General features: G+C 49.0%; 1 protein-coding gene across 3 annotated transcripts in view; it reads right to left on the bottom strand.

The window, feature by feature from the left end:
• Adam19 (ADAM metallopeptidase domain 19) overlaps positions 1-19,669 on the bottom strand; it is a 95,094-nt gene continuing 75,425 nt past the window's right edge. For all 3 annotated transcript variants that reach the window (XM_005376236.2, XM_005376238.2, XM_013508800.1), the window contains exons 13-23: positions 18,875-18,964; positions 16,166-16,361; positions 14,544-14,652; positions 12,960-13,161; positions 12,173-12,250; positions 11,967-12,075; positions 11,021-11,162; positions 9,742-9,826; positions 9,217-9,441; positions 4,313-4,432; positions 1-3,601 (exon numbers count right to left, since the gene is read on the bottom strand). In XM_005376236.2, coding sequence (XP_005376293.1) covers positions 3,548-3,601; positions 4,313-4,432; positions 9,217-9,441; positions 9,742-9,826; positions 11,021-11,162; positions 11,967-12,075; positions 12,173-12,250; positions 12,960-13,161; positions 14,544-14,652; positions 16,166-16,361; positions 18,875-18,964 — 1,410 coding nt within the window. In that variant the 3' untranslated portion in view covers positions 1-3,547. The remainder of the gene's footprint in view (positions 3,602-4,312; positions 4,433-9,216; positions 9,442-9,741; positions 9,827-11,020; positions 11,163-11,966; positions 12,076-12,172; positions 12,251-12,959; positions 13,162-14,543; positions 14,653-16,165; positions 16,362-18,874; positions 18,965-19,669) is intronic.

Below are 19,669 nucleotides of genomic sequence, written 5' to 3' on the forward strand. Positions count from 1 at the left end.
TAACATTTCAAATGACAAACAATTCATTTTAATTAAATACAAACAAGGAAAAAAAAAAAGGCACCATGGCCCATTCAAGTATTTTGCATAGATGTACAAATATTTGTAAACAATAGGTGGGCAGGAGAGAAGAGGATCTCTAATCCATGAATAATCTCTCAAATAAAAAGATAATTCACATTGCCCTGAATCCCAGACGCGTACACAAAATGGGTGGCGCAAGAAGATGCTAAGGGGAGGTGGGAATTGGCTTTGGGGTCTGCAGAACCTCTCCTTGGTAGGCTTCTCTAGAGATGGGACACCTTTCCAGTTGGCATTTCCCTGGCTTGCTTAGGTGTACAGCAGAGCTGTTATGCATGCATTGAACACAATTACTGATTTCAGAACTGGTCCTCAGTTCTTAAAATTCTTCCATACTTCTGTCAAATAAGAACAAATTAGGTCATACCTAAGGGGAGACTTTGTTAAAAAGGGTTATTGCAAGCAGTAAGAGGATACTGCAAAGAGAGAGGGGACTATTGTAATGCAGAAAACATTAAGACCATAAAATCCGGGAGAGTCTTGCCTTAACCATAAAAGTCAACAAGGCTAAAAGGAATCTTGAGCCAGCAAGTAGTTGCAACACAGAGCCAGGGGCGCGGGGTAAACCTCCCACAGAGCCAGAGACAGGGCTCTATCTCGCTGAGGTTTACATTTCAGAGATGGCTGTGGGCCCCTAAAAAACATTCCAGTGTTGTAAAACTGGCAGGAGGAATCATTTAGCTTCTAAAAAGATTTACATCCTTCTCCTTGAGCAAACAACTAGTTAACTCAACAGATCAAACTTCAGTGAAGCGTCCCTCCTCCCCACTAGATGGTAGATTTGGACCTATGGTTAGCCTGAGCCAAAAACATGTTTTTTCACAGAGAGCCCCTTTCCCCGCAAAAAGGGCTGCGCACACAGTTACACCCTGCATGCGGTTCTTTCCAGCCAGGTTAATTCCTTCCAATAAAAGAAAAGGCTTTTTCTGCCTGGGATTCAGAATGCTTGCAGACTCGGTAAAGGGTCTATGCGTTCTTCTTATTGAAGCTGTCCCCCTCCTCTCCTTATGGCGGTATTCTCATTTCCCTTCTCGCAATAATCCTTTGGAATAAAGTCCCTGTTCCTGTATGTCTCAACATCTTTGTATTTGACAACTTACAGCAGCCCATTGGCAGAGGAGGGAAAAAGGGACGCAGAATGGGTACTTTTCCTCCTGGGCACCTCCCTGGCCTGCAGAAAAATAACTTCCAGCTCCCTGAACAGAGCCAGGTGTAAAATGGTAAATTGAACTGGCTGCTGAAGCTGCCATCAAAATCAAAGGATTCTACCAGATTCTTCCAGTTCACAGTATAACTCATGGGATGGAGGCAGTATTCAAACAATGAGAAAATAAAAAGCAAGAGAAGAGCAAGCAGGACACTTCCTGGTGTGGTTCTGGGGGCAGAGGATTTCAGGTGTAAAAGGCTCACGCAGTCACCACAGCTGTGCACTGTCCCTTCAGGGTCACTGCTCCTGATGTGAGGGAGGAAGGCTGCACAGGCCACGGGGACTTCGGGGAGTATGGGGCTGGGCTTAGGGACAGTTTGCTTGTTTATGGGGAAGGGGTGGCAGAGGACATCTCTTCTGGGACCAGCTTTGAGGCACAGAGCATTTGCTACACACCTAAAGGAAAGGTCCTAAAAAGGACCCCAACATCACTTCTGCCCTGAGAGAAAGAAGCACATTTTCCTGAGATCTTTCTAAACCCACCCCACTTTTTCCCTCGGACATGTGTCCCACAAATCCCATTTATCTACAAACCCTCAAACCTTAGCTCAGTATGAGGGGAGTGCAGAGAGCTACATACAAGGAGGCCCTGGGGTTGGGGTCAAAAGCTCAGCCTCCTCCTTGTATTGAGGTTTTCGAGAGCAAACAATTGCTCCTGTAGGAGGTGGAAAGGGCCCTGGGAGACCCTCAAAGGAGTGAATGTTTGGCCAGCTCACCTCAGGAGAGCCACCCAGCACCTCTGTGGGGGCAGGGACGATCTGAGACCATCCTCAGCCACTTTGTAAAAAGCGTCCTATCTAGCAGCACACCACACAGCTCTCCTTCTGGGCTCCAGGCGGGACAGGATCCTCTGGAGCCAGCCTTCCATCTGCTCAGAGCTCTTCCTCTGAGGGTCGGGAAGGAGAACTAAAGGATAAGAATAACGGAAGCCTTGGTGGGAAGGAGGGGCGGGGGTCCCCAGTTCAGATTGTTCCACCATGGCTGTGGATGGCTGCCATCTCCGGGGATCTCGGACCGCTCCCTTGGTTAGAAACGCCTCTCCTCTCTGCTCAGAGGACCGTGGTCGTACCTGTAGACCGTGAGCAGACCATCAGGGACATACAGGCTCCCTGGTGTGTACTTTTTAAAAAGCTGGGCTTCCAAGGATGTCTGTTCCCTTTACCACATGGGCCGCCATTCCTGGAAGACCTCACCTAGATGTAGGTCAGGGAGTAAACAGGAAGGCCCTCACCCTGCCGAGGTCACGGAACACAATGAACACAAAGGTATGACTCCCACAGCCATGCCCTAAGTGCACTCTGGTCAACATTCTTGGGATCCAGTGGAGGAAGTTGAATTGCCACTCCATGAGGCAGGACCCTGACTCGTAGGTCACAAGCACCTGGTCCCTAAAAAGTCAGGACGGTTGAGGGTCCACTCACCAAAGCACCATGCATTACAGTGGGCTTGAGGGGGAAGGAGAAAACAGAATCACAGAACACTGGGAAAGAAAGGAGAGAACACAAAGAGCAAACCAAGAAATACCAAGAGTCTTGACCTTTGGCATGATGGCTCAGAGGGGGCCCAGGCTGGGTGCTCCCCCTGCTGTCTACGCTGCCTATAAATAGTACCTGTCTGAGTCAGAGTGACCCACGAATAGGGGCTGTGGGGAGGGGGCTTGGCTTGTCACATGCAGCCGTATAGTCAGGAGCGGTCACCTCAGCCAAACCCTGGGAAGGGCCATAGCCATGGCTGGCTTGACCCTTCCTTGATCCCTAAAAGTTAAAAGGGCAAGGTAAAGGCCCTGCCTCAGTCCAGCTGGGACCTCTGAGGGAGACAGAAGCAACAGAAGCTCCCACGTATGCTCCACCATGGGGCCTGCATGGAAGCTTCTCCAAGCTAAACCCTAGCCGAGGGTTGGGCTGGGCTTCTCCCGGTTGGTTCTCCAGCTCTGACGGTCCTGGCCATCTCCGTCAGACCTCTAGCCTGGGAGGGTGGATGGAGAAGCTGCTGCTCAGCCTCTTCTGTGCACTCCCTCCCTACCGGGGCTGTATATTGCACAGACCAACACTTAGAAGCCATCAGGTAATAGTCCCTCTGGGCCTCCCAGGACCGCGAAGAGGCACTGAATCAAGCTGGGAATGGTGGAGATTTGGTGTTTCCAGGAGAAAGCCAGGGGAAGCTCAGAGGCAGCCAGGCATGCTTCTTCTCGTTCCCAGGGTGATCACAAATCTGCATGCCATCCAGAATCATTGAGGAGTGAGAAATCTCTAGATGGGCTTAGATTCTGGAGCTCCTCATCCCCCCAGTCCTCTGTGACCTGTACTCAGGAAACTGCAAAGAGACAGAAAGGAGGAAGAAAGACATCAGCTTGACGTGAGTCTCTGGGATCAGTGGGAATTGTGCTCTCGCTTTTGACACTGGGAAGGGCAGACAGATCACCCGCTGAGAAGCGAGGCTTCCTGTTCCCCCAGGTCTGCAGGCGTGACTGCTCACCGAGACCACAACTCTGTGGAGAGGCGCGGTGTGTAACCCCACCTGGAGCTGATGTTTCACCTCCTCGCATTTCCTGGAGCCTGTCAGTGAGCTTCTTCATCTCATCCCTTTCTGACCCCACTCTCAGGCCTAGGAAGCTAGGGACACACCAGCCACAGAGAAGGGGCAGGGGGAGGGCCAGCCTTGCAGACCTACCACAGCCCAGACTGTGTGCTCCATCTTCATGGCCACCGTGAGATGCTAGCTACTGCTGCTTAATATATGCTTTTTACAGACAAGGAAATGGAGATGCAAGAGCGGGACTTGCTCGGGTCACTCAGCTGGGGTGGGGGGAGGTAGCAGGTGTAGTTTTAAAGCCATCACAGCGTGGGTTTCACCTTCCACAAGAAGCCTAAACACCCTACTGCTAATTTAAGGGACAGTACAGAAGGTACCAGATAACGCTAAGCTTTTGTTCATGGGTTTTATTCCAGCAAGAAGTATGAAGTGGTTTGTTTTCTCAATCACACAAGGGCATGCTGCTGCCCTCTGGTTCTTCCCTGGACTCACCTTCGGAGCAGGTGCAACCAGAGGCTGGGCCTGCAGGTCATCTGGCCTGGGGAGGATCTTTCGGCCCGGCACGGGGTTCGCTGGGAGTGCCTTCTGCGGTGGCCGAGGCCTGGAGAAATCCTGGAGGGAAAGCGGTAGGCTTCACTTGAATGCCAGAGGAGCTTGCTCTCAAGAAAACATTCCTGGTAGCTTACTAATCAAAACCACGTGAAAAGAAAAGTATACACTGCATGGTCCCACTTCACCAGGAACGGTGCGTCTGTGTGTACATAACGTGTTTGCACACTCAGGAAAAGCCTCTGCGGAGAGCAAGTTGACAGTATCTATTACAACTACCAATGATCCTCCTCTGATTGGAAAATTCCCTGTTGCCCCTTTCAGAGGTACCCAAAAGTGAAGTTTTGAGGGTGGACGTTGATGCACTGTTTGTGACAACAAAGAAAGTACGAATCAGCAACATTTCACTGATAGATAAAATAACTAAAATTATAAAGTGATACATTAAGTAGCATTTAAGCAGAATAAAGCAGGTTGCTGGGGCCAGAGATGCTTAAGAGTATGGAGTGCAAAAAGCTGAAGTTCGAGCTGTAGTTTATACAAAAGAGATCACCATGCCCCACACAGATGTCAATGAAGAGAGAATAGTCAGACAGGACAGAGGGGGCACCGGTAACAGAGGTCACACTGGGCTGAGGTGTCAGTAAGGACCACAGTGGTCCAGGTGAGCATTCAATATATCTTTTTTTTTTTTTTTTTTGTTTTTTTTTTTCTCCGGTACCGGGAACCGAACTCACGACCTTGCGCTTGCCAGGCAGGCGCTTTTGCCGCTGAGCTAAATCCCCAGCCCCTGTTAATGTTATTTTTATGTCTCTGTCATTCTCAACGAGGCTTTCTCTGATTACCTTACTTAACATCAATACAACCCCACTGTGGCACTTGGCTTTCTGATCCTTTTATCGTAATCCAACTCTCTTCCTTGCCCCTTTCTAATACACATCATTTCTTCACTTACTAAGCAGGCTTTTTTCTCTCTCTCTGCAACCCACAGTGGAAGGGAGCAGTGGCAGTTGTGGTGTCTGTGGGCCTTGCTGTCACATCTCAAGCTTGCAGGACTAGGTTTGGTATCCAGAAAGCGCTAGACATCTATCAGATGGACACATTATTTATTTCTGCACTAGTCCAATTTTTTTTTTTTGGTTTTTCTCCGGTACCAGGAACCAAACTCACGACCTTGCGCTTGCCAGGCAGGAGCTTTTTGCCGCTGAGCTAAATCCCCAGCCCCACTAGTCCAATTTTTTGAAATATACATTTCTTCTGTGGTTGTGAACAAAAAAATTTAAGGGGCAAAGAATGGATTACTCCCAAGCTGGTGGGGTTTAGGGCTGGAGTGTGGCTTAGTGGTAGAGCGCTTGGCTAGTACGCACCAGACCCTGGGTTCCATCCTCAGTACTGGCTGGGATACAGGGAAAGAGGAAGGGAGGGGACCCAGTTTCTTGATTGGTTCTTTTTCCTGAGAGCGTTGTTAATGAGCCTAAAAACGGGCACATGGCAGGCAAGCAAAGAGCACAGGAACAGCGCAGAGAGCCCAGGTTTTCTGCGAGAAATTCCTTGGTGTCAGAAAACTGAAAGCAGACCCCAAAGCTCAGAGAACAGGAAATTAAAGTGACCAAAGAGCCACGTTCTTCAGCTCCATCCCTTCCCCCAAAAGACAATGTGATCCCCTCCGTTCCCCAGCTTTGGACACCCAGCTGCCTAGAGGCCGGGACAGAGACCTTCCAAAGAAAGCGAAGACAGCAGATGTCCAGCTGCAGAATGAGCTGCTGGGGGCTTGACATCTGGGCGGGAGCCTCATCAGCTCAGCACTGAGCCTCCCCGGACTGCAAGCTCCCATGCGCTACCACTGAGGTGACCCAGCTCAGCTCTGCAGAGAGCCTCACAGCACTGTTTCGTGGAAGCAAAAACAGCCCCTGCCCCACTGGCCCACAGCCCCCTTCCCTGAGGGTGGTATCTCTACCCATGAGGTTGCATAAGCCAGACCCTGCGGTGTCATCCCCTGCCAAAAGAGACATGGGCAATGTCTATTTTCCTTCATTCGTTTCTCATCAGCTTGTCTCTGTCACCCCTGCCCACCCTCAGTCCCCGAGCGACGGCCCTCTTTCTTCAGGACGATGCTTAAGCCTTTGAACCAGTATGCCCACTCGCCATCAGCCACGCTTTCATTTTCTAAAATTGCCCCTTGAAGTGTAATAGACACATAAAAGGCGAACAGTATGTAAATATATGAGACGAATTATCAACAAGCGAATGCGCATATATTATCCCACTCAGGTCAAAAGTTTGAAGACTAACAGCCCTAGAAGCATTCAAAGGTGCCTCCCAGCCATGACACCTGCTTCCTGCCTCAAGGGGGCCCAAAGAAGTGATCCTTGCCACTGTCAAACCCCATCCCATGTCACTGTGCCCACCTCTGTCCCTGTCTCATGGAATGCAGACCTAACTCCTGACCAAGGCTCTGTGGCCCGAACACAGGCAGCCCTTCCTCCCTCTCCAGCCTTATCTCAGTACCTGGGGCCCAGGCAAACAGGGCTTTAAATTTCTCCACACTATGGCGCCATCCCCCACCCCAGAGCCCCACTGTGAGAGGGTCTCTGCCAGCCCCTCACAGCCTGGGTAACCCCTGTTCCTCCCTTACGTCTCAGCTCGAATGTCAGCTCCTCAGGGAAGCCTTCCTGCCTTCCCCAACTAGGTCACATCCTAGGAACCTCTGCTTCCTAGCGCTCAGCACTGCTGTAAGTACACGCATCCCGGAGCCCCTTCCCCAGCAGAATGCAGGTCGGCTTTGCTCTAGGGCACCAGGAGGACACACGTGCACATCCGTGGAAAGGACAGAAGAAGGGGTAGACTTTCGGCTGCCCCCTCTCCAGGGCAGTCAGCACCGCCCACCCCACCACCCCACCCCAGCGCGTGCTAGCAGGGACGGAGCTGAGAGACTGAGATGGTGATGCTCGAGGGCGGGTGAGACCTGGGGTCAGGGGTGAGTGTCCTCCTCACAGACTGCGCCACCTTGGATGAGTCCTTCAGCCCTGTGAGACTCAACGACTTCAGTAGGCGAGGGCCGAACAACCCAGGGCTCCCTCTGGGGAAGAAGGAGGCTGGGCCCATCTTGGCCACAACCTCCTCTCAGAGCAGCAGCCTCCCCTGCCTGTCCTTGGAGAAACCCCACCTGCGCCCCAGGGCCAGGAGCAGCTGTGCTTGGGATCTGCATGTGGAGAGACTTGTCACCGGCTCCAGCACCCAGGAGACCGGGAGAGGGAAAACAGGCAGGACTTCAGTCACTTCCCCACCCCTCTTGATTCCTGCTGTTCCTGACATCGGTAACCTAGCGCTCAGCACCTTGAGGGAACTAGGAGTGAAGCCGGCCCTCCCATGCCTTGAGGAAGCACACAGGGTGGGTTTTGGGGGAAAATGGTCCAAATGCCCTGCTCCCTCTTCCTCGAGCACCTCTGCACTCCCCCCCCCCCCGTTTCTCTTTATACCTTTGCTTTTTGCCTCCTTCTTCCTTTCTCTCTGTTTTGGGCTGAACTGTGCCCGTCCTCCCAGGACCTCGGCATGTGGCCAGACTCAGAGATAAGGCCTTTAAAGAGTGACTATGCTCAAACGAGGCCATGAGGGTGGGCTCACGTCCAACCTGGCCTCCTAACAGGAATGCATCTGGGCCCACGGACGCCACACAGAGACACACAGGGACAGATGGCAGGCCACGCGAGGACACAGCAAGGAGGCAGCCGTATGCAAGCCAAGGACAGAGGCCTCCGAAGCCAGCCCTGCCAGTACCTTGATCTTGGACCTCCAGCATTGTGAGGAAAAATTTAAACCTGTTGTTGAAGCCATGCTTTGTCACGGCAGCCTCAGAAAACCGCTGCACTCCCCATCTCCTCCTCCCTCCTTCTCCTTCCTCCCTCCTTCCCCCTCCCTGTGAGTCTTTCCCCTCCCTTCCTGTGTGGGTTTTCCCACCACACCCCTGCCACACACACAGGAATGCAAGAGTCCCCGTTCCACACAGAGAACCAGGCTCGATGCCCTTGGCTCAAACTGCCACTGCCCCCATGCCAAGGCTTTTGCAAAGCCTGCAGCCGACCCCACAGTCCTCAGGCCTGGAGCAGCTCTATGGAGCCCTCTGGACCATGCCCAGGAAATGCAGGTTCACCTGAGGAGTCACCCAAGACACACAGGCCAGTTGCAGAGGGCGTCACACCCGGCCACCACCCCAAAACACCTGTGTCTGCCCTGGGGCACAATGTGCAGAGTGAAGGAGCCCCTGGATGGTGGCTCTGCTTCCACAAACATCGGTGGTGGAGGAGCCTACACCCCACTCTCACCTGCCAGAGGCCCCGGCCCCTTGACCTGCTCCCCAGTGAGCAAGGCCTTGGGGTACATCCCTCAGAAGGATTTCCCAGGTAGTGAGAGACACTGGCAGGAACATTTCAGGTAGGTACTATGATGAGAGCAATTCTGGGGTATCAAGCCCAGCCTGGAGGGGTGAGAAAAAGCCCTTGCAGGAGAGGCATCTACGTGTGTGTCTGAGGGTGAGCAGAAGCTGGCCAGGCAGTGCATCAGATGGAACCGCATTTGCAAAGACTCAGAGGGTAGGAAAGCACAAGGAACTACAAGAAGTTAATTTTGGGTAGAAGGTGAGTGGTTTGTTGTTAGAAAGTCAGCAGAGCAGGAAGGAAAATGCTGTCTGGATTAGGGGACGTCTGGGGAGTACATTTCCCCACACTCAGGGCTCTAACTTTCTGCGAGTTCCCTGGATTCCCCAGAATGCAGAAAAGGCAGTCAGCTCTGACCATTCTTTCTTCCGGGCCTCGGACATTACCCATGGCAGGTGCAGAAAACCCACTTACCTGGGTGAGGGTGTAGTTTGGTGCTGGGGGCACAGGCCGGCTTGGGGGAGGCTTCCTGGGTGATTCCTTTCTCTCTACTTGAGATGTGGGCTTTGGAGAGCCGCCATCAGTCCTACTTAGAAGGGCTAACAGCGGTGCAGGTAAAGCCCCGCCTTGCAGAAAGTCTGGAGGGGGTGGGGGTGGAGGCTGGGAGGGCTTCCTCAGAGGCTCGAGGGTGCTGGTCACCTGCGTGCACAAAACAAGGAACTCCTGAGACAAGGAAGTGGCAATGTGCTTCAAACTCAGGTGCACCCTCTGAATCTCATCAAGACGACCCGGGGTAGGACTGACAGGTGCACCTGTTAGACACCCTAGGATTTCAGGGGTCAGATGCAAACTTTAAGGCAATCCGGGGACAACAGAATCAACAAGCATATCTCCCAAGCCAATAAATGGCATTTATTACCAATCCTACAGCTCTTGGGAAAATCCAGGTGATGCTTGAGGAATAGAGAAGTAGCAAAGCTCACAGGGCAAGGCCCTTACCTTTCGCTTGCCCTGCGGTGTCTGCAACTTGAAAGTTGGGTTGGCATGGCCAGTTCCGCCACTTGGAGACACCCTGAAGGGACAGCTGCAGACACAGAAGTGGGGGGCAGGTTCAGCAAGGGACAGCAATGGAGTCTTTCTGACCGCTTTTCCCAGGCCCACTGTGGAGGAAGAGGAATTGGCCTCTCACACCCCACCTTCCTCGGCAAGGACACTGTGTGGCCAGTGGAGAACTCACAAGGAGAGAGAGTTAACCTTGCGCAAAGCAGAGCTTTCTCAGCACCTTCTCTTTTCTTTTTTTTTTGTCTTTTTGAGACAGGGTCTCACTCTGCAGTTCAGGCTGGCCTTGAGCTCACTTTGTAGCCCAGGCTAGTCTCGAACTCCCAACAATCCTCCTGCCTCAGCCTCTGGAGTGCTGGGATTACAGGCGTGAGCCACCACGCCCAGCTTCAACACCTTCTCTTTATCGGCTGAAGAACTTTGGCCCCTCAGCAGACAAAGGCTATCACTAGCCATCAACCAACCCACCTCAGGCATGAATCCAAAAAGACAGATGTGGTATTTAAATCCTTTCCAAAACAAGTGTAATTTAATAGAAGACTCAGAAAATATAGACCTTCAATAACCAAAGAAATGAATCACTTAGGAAAAAAAAACTGATTTCCTTATTGGGTTGGTTATCTAGCCACCGCTGTCTCTGACTTGGGCTAGTCACCCCTTTTCTTTTGCCTGGCTACCTGCTCTTTAAAATGGGGGGTGCTGTGTATGCTGGCGTTTGCTGTAATCCCAGCACCTGGAAACAGAGGCAAGAGGTTCGCCCTGAGTTTGAGGCCAGCCAGTGCCACACAGTGAGTTCAGCCTGAACTACATAGTGAAGCTCTGTTTCACAAACCTAAATTAATTAATTAATTAATTTGTAAAATGAAGGGAAAGCTGATTAGACAAAGAATGGTAAATTTTACATTGCAAATCCAATTAGTTGGAACATCCTGTCAAGGGTTTGAAAATGATGAACATATTCAGTGGAGACAACCTACAGTGGGATCACTTAGTAATGTCTGTCACTGGAGACCACTTTCAATGAGATCATCCTATAATGTCTGCCATGGTCACAGATCACAGCACACAGAAGGGGAGAGAGAACAACATGTATCTCACATTCATCTTCCTGAATTAGACCCACTACCACAAACTCTCTCACTAGGTACTGTTCCCAGGCAGCTTTATGATACAGAAGGGGGCTCAAGGCCTTTGAGTCCTTCACGGCACCCTTTCCTACCTGAACTGCTGCATCAGCTTGGAAGGGAGGACAGAGGGCTTGAGCTGGTTCAGCTTTCTGTTCTGTCTGCAGTAGTAGATCAGCATAAGGACGGCCAGCAGGAAGAGGGCACTGAACACGCCAGCGATCACGGGACCAACACCTTCCAGAGGAACCCAAGGGAGAGACTTAGAGGTTATGCAGGCTACAGCAAAACAAGGCGCTCCTGATTCTTCAGACATTTGATTCACATTTAATTTGTTTCATTTATTTTACCTTAAAGGTATAAAACCCACAAATTAGATACTACCAGGATACCTCTAAGGTGCTGTGTGCAGATGTTATAAAGGCCTGATAGCCACTTCTACTTAACTGAAAAAATCTCTTTTGAGGCAGGCAATTCAGGCTCTATGATCATTTGCCAACAGTTTTCAGCCTGAGCCATGTTTTTCCGGGCACAACGCAATGAACACAGAACACCGAGAGACGGATTTAAGACCAGAACTCTCGCCCTTGATCTGTAATTTTACATTTGGTTTCATCAAAACTGCCTCAATGTTCTCACAAATTATAAACTTAAATGTACAAATATATGTGCTCTAGTGAGACATACTTTTATCTGTTCTACACATGAGGGTTTGTTCCTTGAAAGACTTTTTTTTTTCAAAGTACTTTGCTATTATTAAAAGAAAAAGTTTGGAAACCACAGGCTAGAGTCCGTGAGATTCCCCACCAAAAAACTAAACCTTTTCTGTGCCTGTTTCCTCATTTTACTCTTGTTCATGATTATTTTCAAGTGCCCAAGAAAGGACTCCGACTAGTCACCACCCAATTCCTCAAAACAGACGTGAATAGTCAGTGCCCTACAATTTTCATTGCCCTCTCTCTCTACAAAATGACATCTGTCCCTGGGGCGTCCACCCCTCTCACAAAGGTAGGCAGAGGCTGCAAGCAGCCAGGCACTCACTGTTGGGGGGCAGGGGCCCACTGTCTATGCTGCCCCCGTGGCCAGGCGTGTTGCAGAAGGGCGGGGCCCAGCCTGGGAAGCAGTGGCAGTTCTGGTTGTTGTTGCAGACCTACAGCGCGGGTAGGGTGGAGGTGTCAGCGCCCCAAAGAGCTCCACCTCCCTCGGGTTCTGCCCCATGCGTTACACCAGCCCCTGGGAACACACACCCCGTGACCATTGCACTTCTTCTCACAGCCTGCAGTTTCAAAGACGGAGGTGTTCCTGCACTGTCCCTCGAAGCACACCTGCAGTGAGCGGGAAGCACAGCCGTCAGTAGGACGCATGGGACACTGGGCAGGAAATGGACGTGGGGCCGTGTACCCAGACAGGCAGCCCACTTTGCATTATTTGGTATAGTGGACAGTCAGAGAGCCTAAAACTGCTATTACCTTTGTGATTAGAGAGACACAGCAACAATTATATTGTTAAAATACTACATTTAATACATGTTATAGGTTACTACTATAAAATGTTATATGTTACTACTATATTGATTCATTAACAAACTATCATTAACTATCATTAATTAACAAACTATCATTAGCTACCATTTTAACATTACATTTAAAAACAAAGATTCTGAAGCAGCCTACTCTGTGCTAGAAGATATACCAAGTATTTCGTATTTTTATACTTTCACTGTCATAATTAGCGATGAGATACTGGGCAGTATTTCCCCCAAGCTTCCCTAACTTAAACCACTTTAATGCATATGATAACTAATGATAAGCATGAAAATGATGATGGCTAGCCCATCTAGATGCTTTGCAGACATGATCTGAATCAAGCCTTAGTCTACGATGACAGTCTACTGCTATGACTATGCAAACTTTCATAAAAGAAAGCTACACAGGCTCGGAAGGTGAGGAAGCTGCAATTTGAGCCCAAGCATTGCGTCTCAGTTTTCCCTTTCTGCTGCTCAGCTCCTGCATGAGGCTGGGGGAATGGACTCACATGGTTGAAGCCACACTTTGTCCCGGTCATCACCAGTCCTGGATCCAGCATATCACCCTCTTCAGGACCTCGGTAGACATGGGTACCCCGGCATTGGATCTTCTTCCCATTCATGACGATGGTGGTTTCGATAGCTACTGCGTTGGACTCCAGGGGCAGCTCCCGAGAGCTCTGACACTGGATCTTCCCACACTTGGCATCTCTGAGCCAGAGAGACAGAATCAGAGGCTGGGGTACTGCGCATCTTTAGTGTTTCTTGGTCAAGAGAGCACGCTTGGGTGAGGTAAGGAAGAAGTCTGGGGTAACTTAAATGCTGTAAGGACCCACCAGGAGAGACCCCACGTGGGCTTAGATCAAGGCAGTGAAAGACAGTCATGTCCCTGAGCAGATCTAGACAGGGAACTGGTTTCGGAAAATCCTAACTTCAAAGACACTTGCGTGGCCTGAGCCATCCGTCCCCTTATGCTCCCTTTACCACCATCCACCCAGGCACTCCAGCCAGATGCCTGGGGTAATTTGACACCTCTTTCTCCCTTGTTCCTGGATTTGAGCAGTTTCCAAGCCCTGCCAGTTTCCCCTTCATAGCCACTACAATTTGTACCATCATACTCTCTGACCCAAGCTTTAAGAAACCAATTTCCCTGCCTTTGGTCTTGCCCTGTGAGAGTGAGTCTATCTTCTGCTGTGTTGTCAAGCCAAAGTCCAGACGCCCCTAACCAGTCACTTAAGCTTTTTCATAATTCAGCCCCTGCTTCCCTACCCCAGCTCCTTTCTCACAGCTCCCTCTCCTCCATACTCCAAAATTATACCTTAACTATATCAAGCAGCTCTCAGCTCTTCCAACTGCTAGTTTCTCTCCAACCACCTCCCTACCGAGACCACCCTTATCACACACCAGCACCACTCCCCACCCTGTGCATCTGCGTAACTGCTCCATGACTTGTGACTCCCCTGCATTAACCCCAGGCTACTAAGACAGGTTGAGTGGCTCTCTCTACATTTTCAGTATCACTGTATTATTTATTAAAACCGTTACAAACAGCACAGTGTCTCACTGTAAACACTCAATGGATAGTGAGTAGGTGGATGGCCACATGGATGGATGGGTGGGTGGATGGATGGGTGGGTAGATGAAAGGATAAGATAGTTGGATGAGTGGTGGATGAATAGATGGGTAAGTGGATGGGTGGATGGATGGATAGGTGGTTAGAATGAATGAATGAATGAGTGAATGAATGAGTGAATGAATGAATGAATGAGTTAATGAATGACCTATTCAGATAAGGGCATAATTAGTATTCCACAAATGATCCAAGAGAGCCCTGTCCTACTATAAGACCGACCCCAAAGGAAGACTGATCAGCTTTCTAGGAAGCATTGCCTCCCACATTCTCCCTGAGCTCCTCCTCCTCAGGCCTAAATGCTGCATTGTCAAACAACAGGCTAAGAATAGACACAAACTTCATCTGATTTCTGTAAAGGCCAGCTCTGGGGCCATCGTGCCGCTGAGCTGGTGGCAGTGAGCAGGACAGAGCAGGAGTTAGATCCTCCCTCCTCATCCCGGGGACTGCTCTGTGTCTTTACCTCATGTTGCATTTCCTGTTCTGACCATGCATGTCTTTCCCACAGTTTCCAAACTCGTCTCCTGCCACATTCACCTTCTCAAAGCAGAGATCAGGGGCAGGCCGGGCTCCTGGTGCGCAAGAAACGAGCGAGTCAGTACCTAGCCTGTCTGAGACCCCCAGGGCAAAGCCAACCTTTGGCAAGGCGATGGGGTTAAGAAGGTTTTTCCTGTTCTCCTGCCAGGTATCATGCTCCCATGTTCTCACCAAGACCAATTCAGAGAACAAGTTTTATATTTGTTGTTCTATCTTATCAAGGATTTATACCTCTGGGGGTTTGTATGCTATGCCTACTGTCTACTTAAACAGTGCTGTCTTATTTCATGATTTTAAAAATAGGTAATGTAAGCACAAAGCTGTGAAGATATAAAGAATGTCTTTGGAACTTCTCCTCAGAGCCATCCTGTTCCTCTTGCCCCACATTCTGAAAAAGCAACAATTAGCAGTGAATTTTCTAGAAACAACTGTATTTCTGCACTCCGCATTTCCTGGACACAACCTGGGTGTGTCTTCTAGAGATAACTTAATAAAGAAGGAAGTATATTCTAGTCACTGTTCTGTACCTCGCATTTTTACTTAGGTTGTTGTGGGAGATGCTTTTACTCAGTACGCAGAATTGCCTCCTTTTATTTATCCACAAAGCACTGTGTTGTACAGATTTACCAGAATTAATTTAATTGGTTCTTACTAAAAGGCACAGGCATTGTTATCGCTTTAACGAACAACAGTGCAATTAACATCTCCGAAAACATATCTTCAGATACTTATACAAGTACAACTGTAGGCTATGTGTCTAAGTAATGGAATTGACGGGCCCAATCCATGCATTTAAAATTCTTCTATCTCCAAATTGTTTCCATGGTGGGTGTACCTATCTGATCCCTCACACCCTCCAAAACATCGTATTATGGCTGTTGTTGTAGTTATTATTATAGTGCTATTATCACAGTAACTTTCAATCTTTATAATCTGATACATGAAAAATTCCACTTTGTATCAGTCTTAATTTGCTCTCTCTTAATATGACAGAGGCTAAAACCTTTCCATAGCTCAAGGGCCATTCACATTTGCTTTTCTCTCTCCATCTTTTCTCCTTTCTATCTAAATTATTGTTATCAAATAGCTGATTCGGAGAACTAAAAGCACCAAAGGATTGGGGAGATCACTGCCCACTGATTGGCTCTTCCTGCATCTCTACCCTGAGCCAATGGAGGAAAGAAGTGAGGTTTTGTTTTCTTTTGTTTTGTGGTACTGGGAAGTGAACCTAAGGTTTCATACTTTGATTCTCACTTTGAATCTATTTTTTTCATGATAGTGGGGTCTTATGCTTGCCAGCCAATAGCTCTCCTGCTAAGCTACCGAGGCGGGGTCTGGAAGCGTTTTCTTTTTTTTTTTTTTTGGTTTTTCTCCGGTACCGGGAACCGAACTCACGACCTTGCGCTTGCCAGGCAGGCGCTTTGCCGCTGAGCTAAATCCCCAGCCCCTGGAAGCGTTTTCAAGCCTAGCTGCTGAGCCACCCTGAGTGGCTGGCAGGTGGGGCTGCTCACAGTGGATGAGGGCTGCACTCCCCAGCAAAGCCCTTACCAGGGCCCCACAGCTGCTGGCACTGGTCCTGGTAGGTGAGGCACATGCCATTGTAGCAGTAGGCCTGGCCGCCTTCACAGAGAGTACCGTCCATCTGGTAGAAGTTGGTGGGGCAGAGGGGAGACTTGCCCGTGCAGAACTCCGGAAGGTCACACTGCTGGGCCTGATCACGGCACAGGGTGCCAGGAGCCACCAGCTAAGAAGAGGAACAAGAGAGAAAAACAGTGGATGACTTCCCTGTCCTCAGCCCTGTGAGCTGAGATCTCACACGCATCTCTTGTGTAGAACGGAACTTTCCCCACTGTTACTTCACAGCGCTTTTTACGTAACCGCTGTAGCTCAAGTCATCATCATCTTTTTTCTTTTATCATCAGTCTTTTCACATGAACAGTGACTGAGGCTTTTCTGGGTATTTTGACAAATGCAATCACTTCCTTTTCATAGCAGTCTTAAGAAGAAAACGGTAAGGAACAATGTTTATGCAACAATTAGAGCTTACCGTGTGCTTTAGTAGTAACAAGTAGCTTTACATAGCTCCCACGTAAGTGCCCAGTACCAATATTATTTCACTCCATTTTCATAGTGTAATGTAATATAACTATCCCCATTTTTGAGGATAAGCAATGCATCCAAAGCTACACAGTCAGTGGTAAAAGAGAAGGCCATAGGTAAATGCACACATTCAACTAGCATTCACACACCATCTTCGAATTTACAAAGCACTTCAGCAACGATACATCCCCATCACGGAGCCAAGCGCTGGGCTGAATATGTCACACACACTCTCTTCTATGCCCCTCACAATATCTATAAGGCAGACACTGCTAATTGCCCATTTTGCAGACCAAGCAACCTGGTCAACAGCACACACTGGGCAACGGGTAAACACTGAGTTTCTCCTTGGACTTACAGCAACCCAGGGTTACTCAACTCTTTCCAGTTTACTGGAAAAAGACCTCGGCTCCTAAGATCACAAGGACCTTAGGAAATTGCCAAAATCATATAGGCAGGACTGCAAGCCAGGGTCTCAGACACCAGGAATCTTTTGTGAGGTTCCAAATGACAACCTGAGCCTGGGTGAAATGCTCACACTCAGTACTTATTCTTTGGCTTGGTCTAAACTTGAAGGACTTGGCCCAGCACAACCTCCCCAGGGGACAATGGGTCAGGCCAGAAGCCCTTCAAGTGCTGCCCAGGTCAAGTAAAGAAACCAAGGACTGAGAATGAAGCCTTCCCTCCCTCCTGAGGGGCTACACACCGCTCACAAGGACCTCGCAGGAGAGAAGGCAGGCAGGCCCTTTGCTGGCTACTCTCAGGCCAGGCTGCTCTCTGAAAGGGCCCCAGCTGCAAGTGTGGACTGAAAGAGCTGGACGAGAGGAAGCTGAGGCAGCCACACCTCTACTGTCCAGGAACAGGGTGCAGATACAGAGGACCACTCTGCGGCCAGTCTGCCTGGTTCACATCCTAGCTCGTCAACCAGTGGGACCCTGGGAAGCCCCTGAACCTCCTCCTGTTCATTCACCCATGATTTGGGATCCTAACTCTCTCATGTGGTTGTTAAGAGAAATGACCTATAACAAAGCACTTGAACAACATCTGGTACATACTGAGCACTTGACAGATGGTAGGGAGAAGCACAGCTCCATAACTCCAGCCCCCAACTCTGAGTCCAGATGGCTTTCACACTCTAGGTATCAGTATGACTCATATTTTCAGTTACTATAGCATATGCCTATAAGTGTGTATGTAGCATTGTGCATATACGTAGATAAGTATGTGACACATGTACACATATGATTATAAATGTATGTATGTGTATACTTACGCATTCACATTACATACGTATACCACCACATAACCTTATAGCAAGGCCTGAGAAAATGGTTATGCTCAAACAGGTTAATATTTCTCTCATGAAATATAAATATTCACTTTAGGTATAATTTTTAAAAAGACCATAATTACCATCCTATCAATTCAGGTCAAGTTGTGTCACTAAACGTGATTAAAAACATTTTTTTTTTTTTTTCAGATTTTAGAACTTCTTGAATTTCAGAATGTGAGTAAGAGACTGCGGAGCTGTATTAACACTAACAGCAATAAGTCATTTCTCTCCCGCATCAATAAAACTCGGATACAGACTCCAGAGGCAGGAAGAGCTGGACTCAGGCCCTTCTTGTCTGTTTCACCCCAGGCAAGTTCCCCGCATTCGATTAGCCCCAGCTTTCTCATCTTCAAATGGGGATAATCATATACATCTCATGGGCTTTTATGGGACTGACTCATAAAAATATATACAATTCTCAGCACAGTACCTGGCATCTACTAAGACATCCATTAATGTCAATCAGACTTCTAGTACTTATACTTATGAGCTCACATAATATCAAACCTATTCTTTGTATACTTGTTTTAAAAAATATTTTCACCATCCCCAGGAGGCACCATCCTCAGAGATGATTTTAACTCAGTGAGCCCCAGGGGAGAAAATAGTAAAATTAGTGAAAGGGCCTGTTCCAGTTCCAAGTGTCTGAAACTTTTATTTTTCTTTTCTCCACTTTCCCACCCCCACCCCAGTGCTAGGGATGGAAACCAGGGCCTCAAGCATGTGAGGCAAGCACTCTAGCACCATCACTGCCCCAGGATGGAGGTTTGGGCCCACCATCGCCAGAGCTGCTGGGTCGTGCAAGCAGGGGAGGGGCCACTTACCTTGCACTCGTGGCAGCAGGCGCCGTGGGCACACTCTGCCCCTTCCTTCAAGGTGCAGTTGGAGGCATTGCAGCAGGGGTTGTTGCATTCCTGAGGGCAGTGGGCAGGCGTGAGTCTTTGGGGCAGCAGAGCAGGAGTCGGACCAGGTGGGAGGACAGCCTTCAGCACCACCCCCAGCCTCAGCCTGCCCTACACACCCTGGATCCCCTGCCAACAACTCCAGAACTCCTCGCCAAGACATCTCTTGGAAGCTTTATCCAGGTAGTGTGAATTTATCACAGAAAATACACATAAGCACAATCCTCAGTGACACCACAACCTAAAGGCAACTGCGTTTCAAGTGTGACTATTTTCCCATGCATCTACGCTGATACTTAGTTTGTGAAGTATAATATTCACACTGCTCCTAGTACAATCCCCTCCTTTCTGAAGGCCAGGGGCTGATCCCTCTAAGATCATGATGGCAAGAGCGGCAACAGCTTTAATAGTTCTTGTTTTATTCTGAAAGTTGTATGTTTGTGCTAAAATGAGAGTACCACATCTCAGAGATTAGAAAATCAAATCATTTTACCCACATATATAGATCCCCCCTCTCACCACACCACTTTCTGCTACTGGCACATTCTTCCCCAATTTTTGTGCATGTGTTAGCATACATATTTTCATCCTTCCAAAAATGGAAATGAAACAATCCAGTTCTGCTTTTTGCAGAACAACACACTTCTGTTAAAAGTGACAGTCATGCTATGTGCTCTTCGCACTCGCTTCTGAGGATCAGAAGGAAGGAAAGAGCTC

The sequence above is a fragment of the Chinchilla lanigera genome, unplaced genomic scaffold (assembly GCF_000276665.1).
Source record: "Chinchilla lanigera isolate Chin_1 unplaced genomic scaffold, ChiLan1.0 scaffold00007, whole genome shotgun sequence".
In the NCBI taxonomy this organism is placed as follows: Eukaryota; Metazoa; Chordata; class Mammalia; order Rodentia; family Chinchillidae; genus Chinchilla; species Chinchilla lanigera.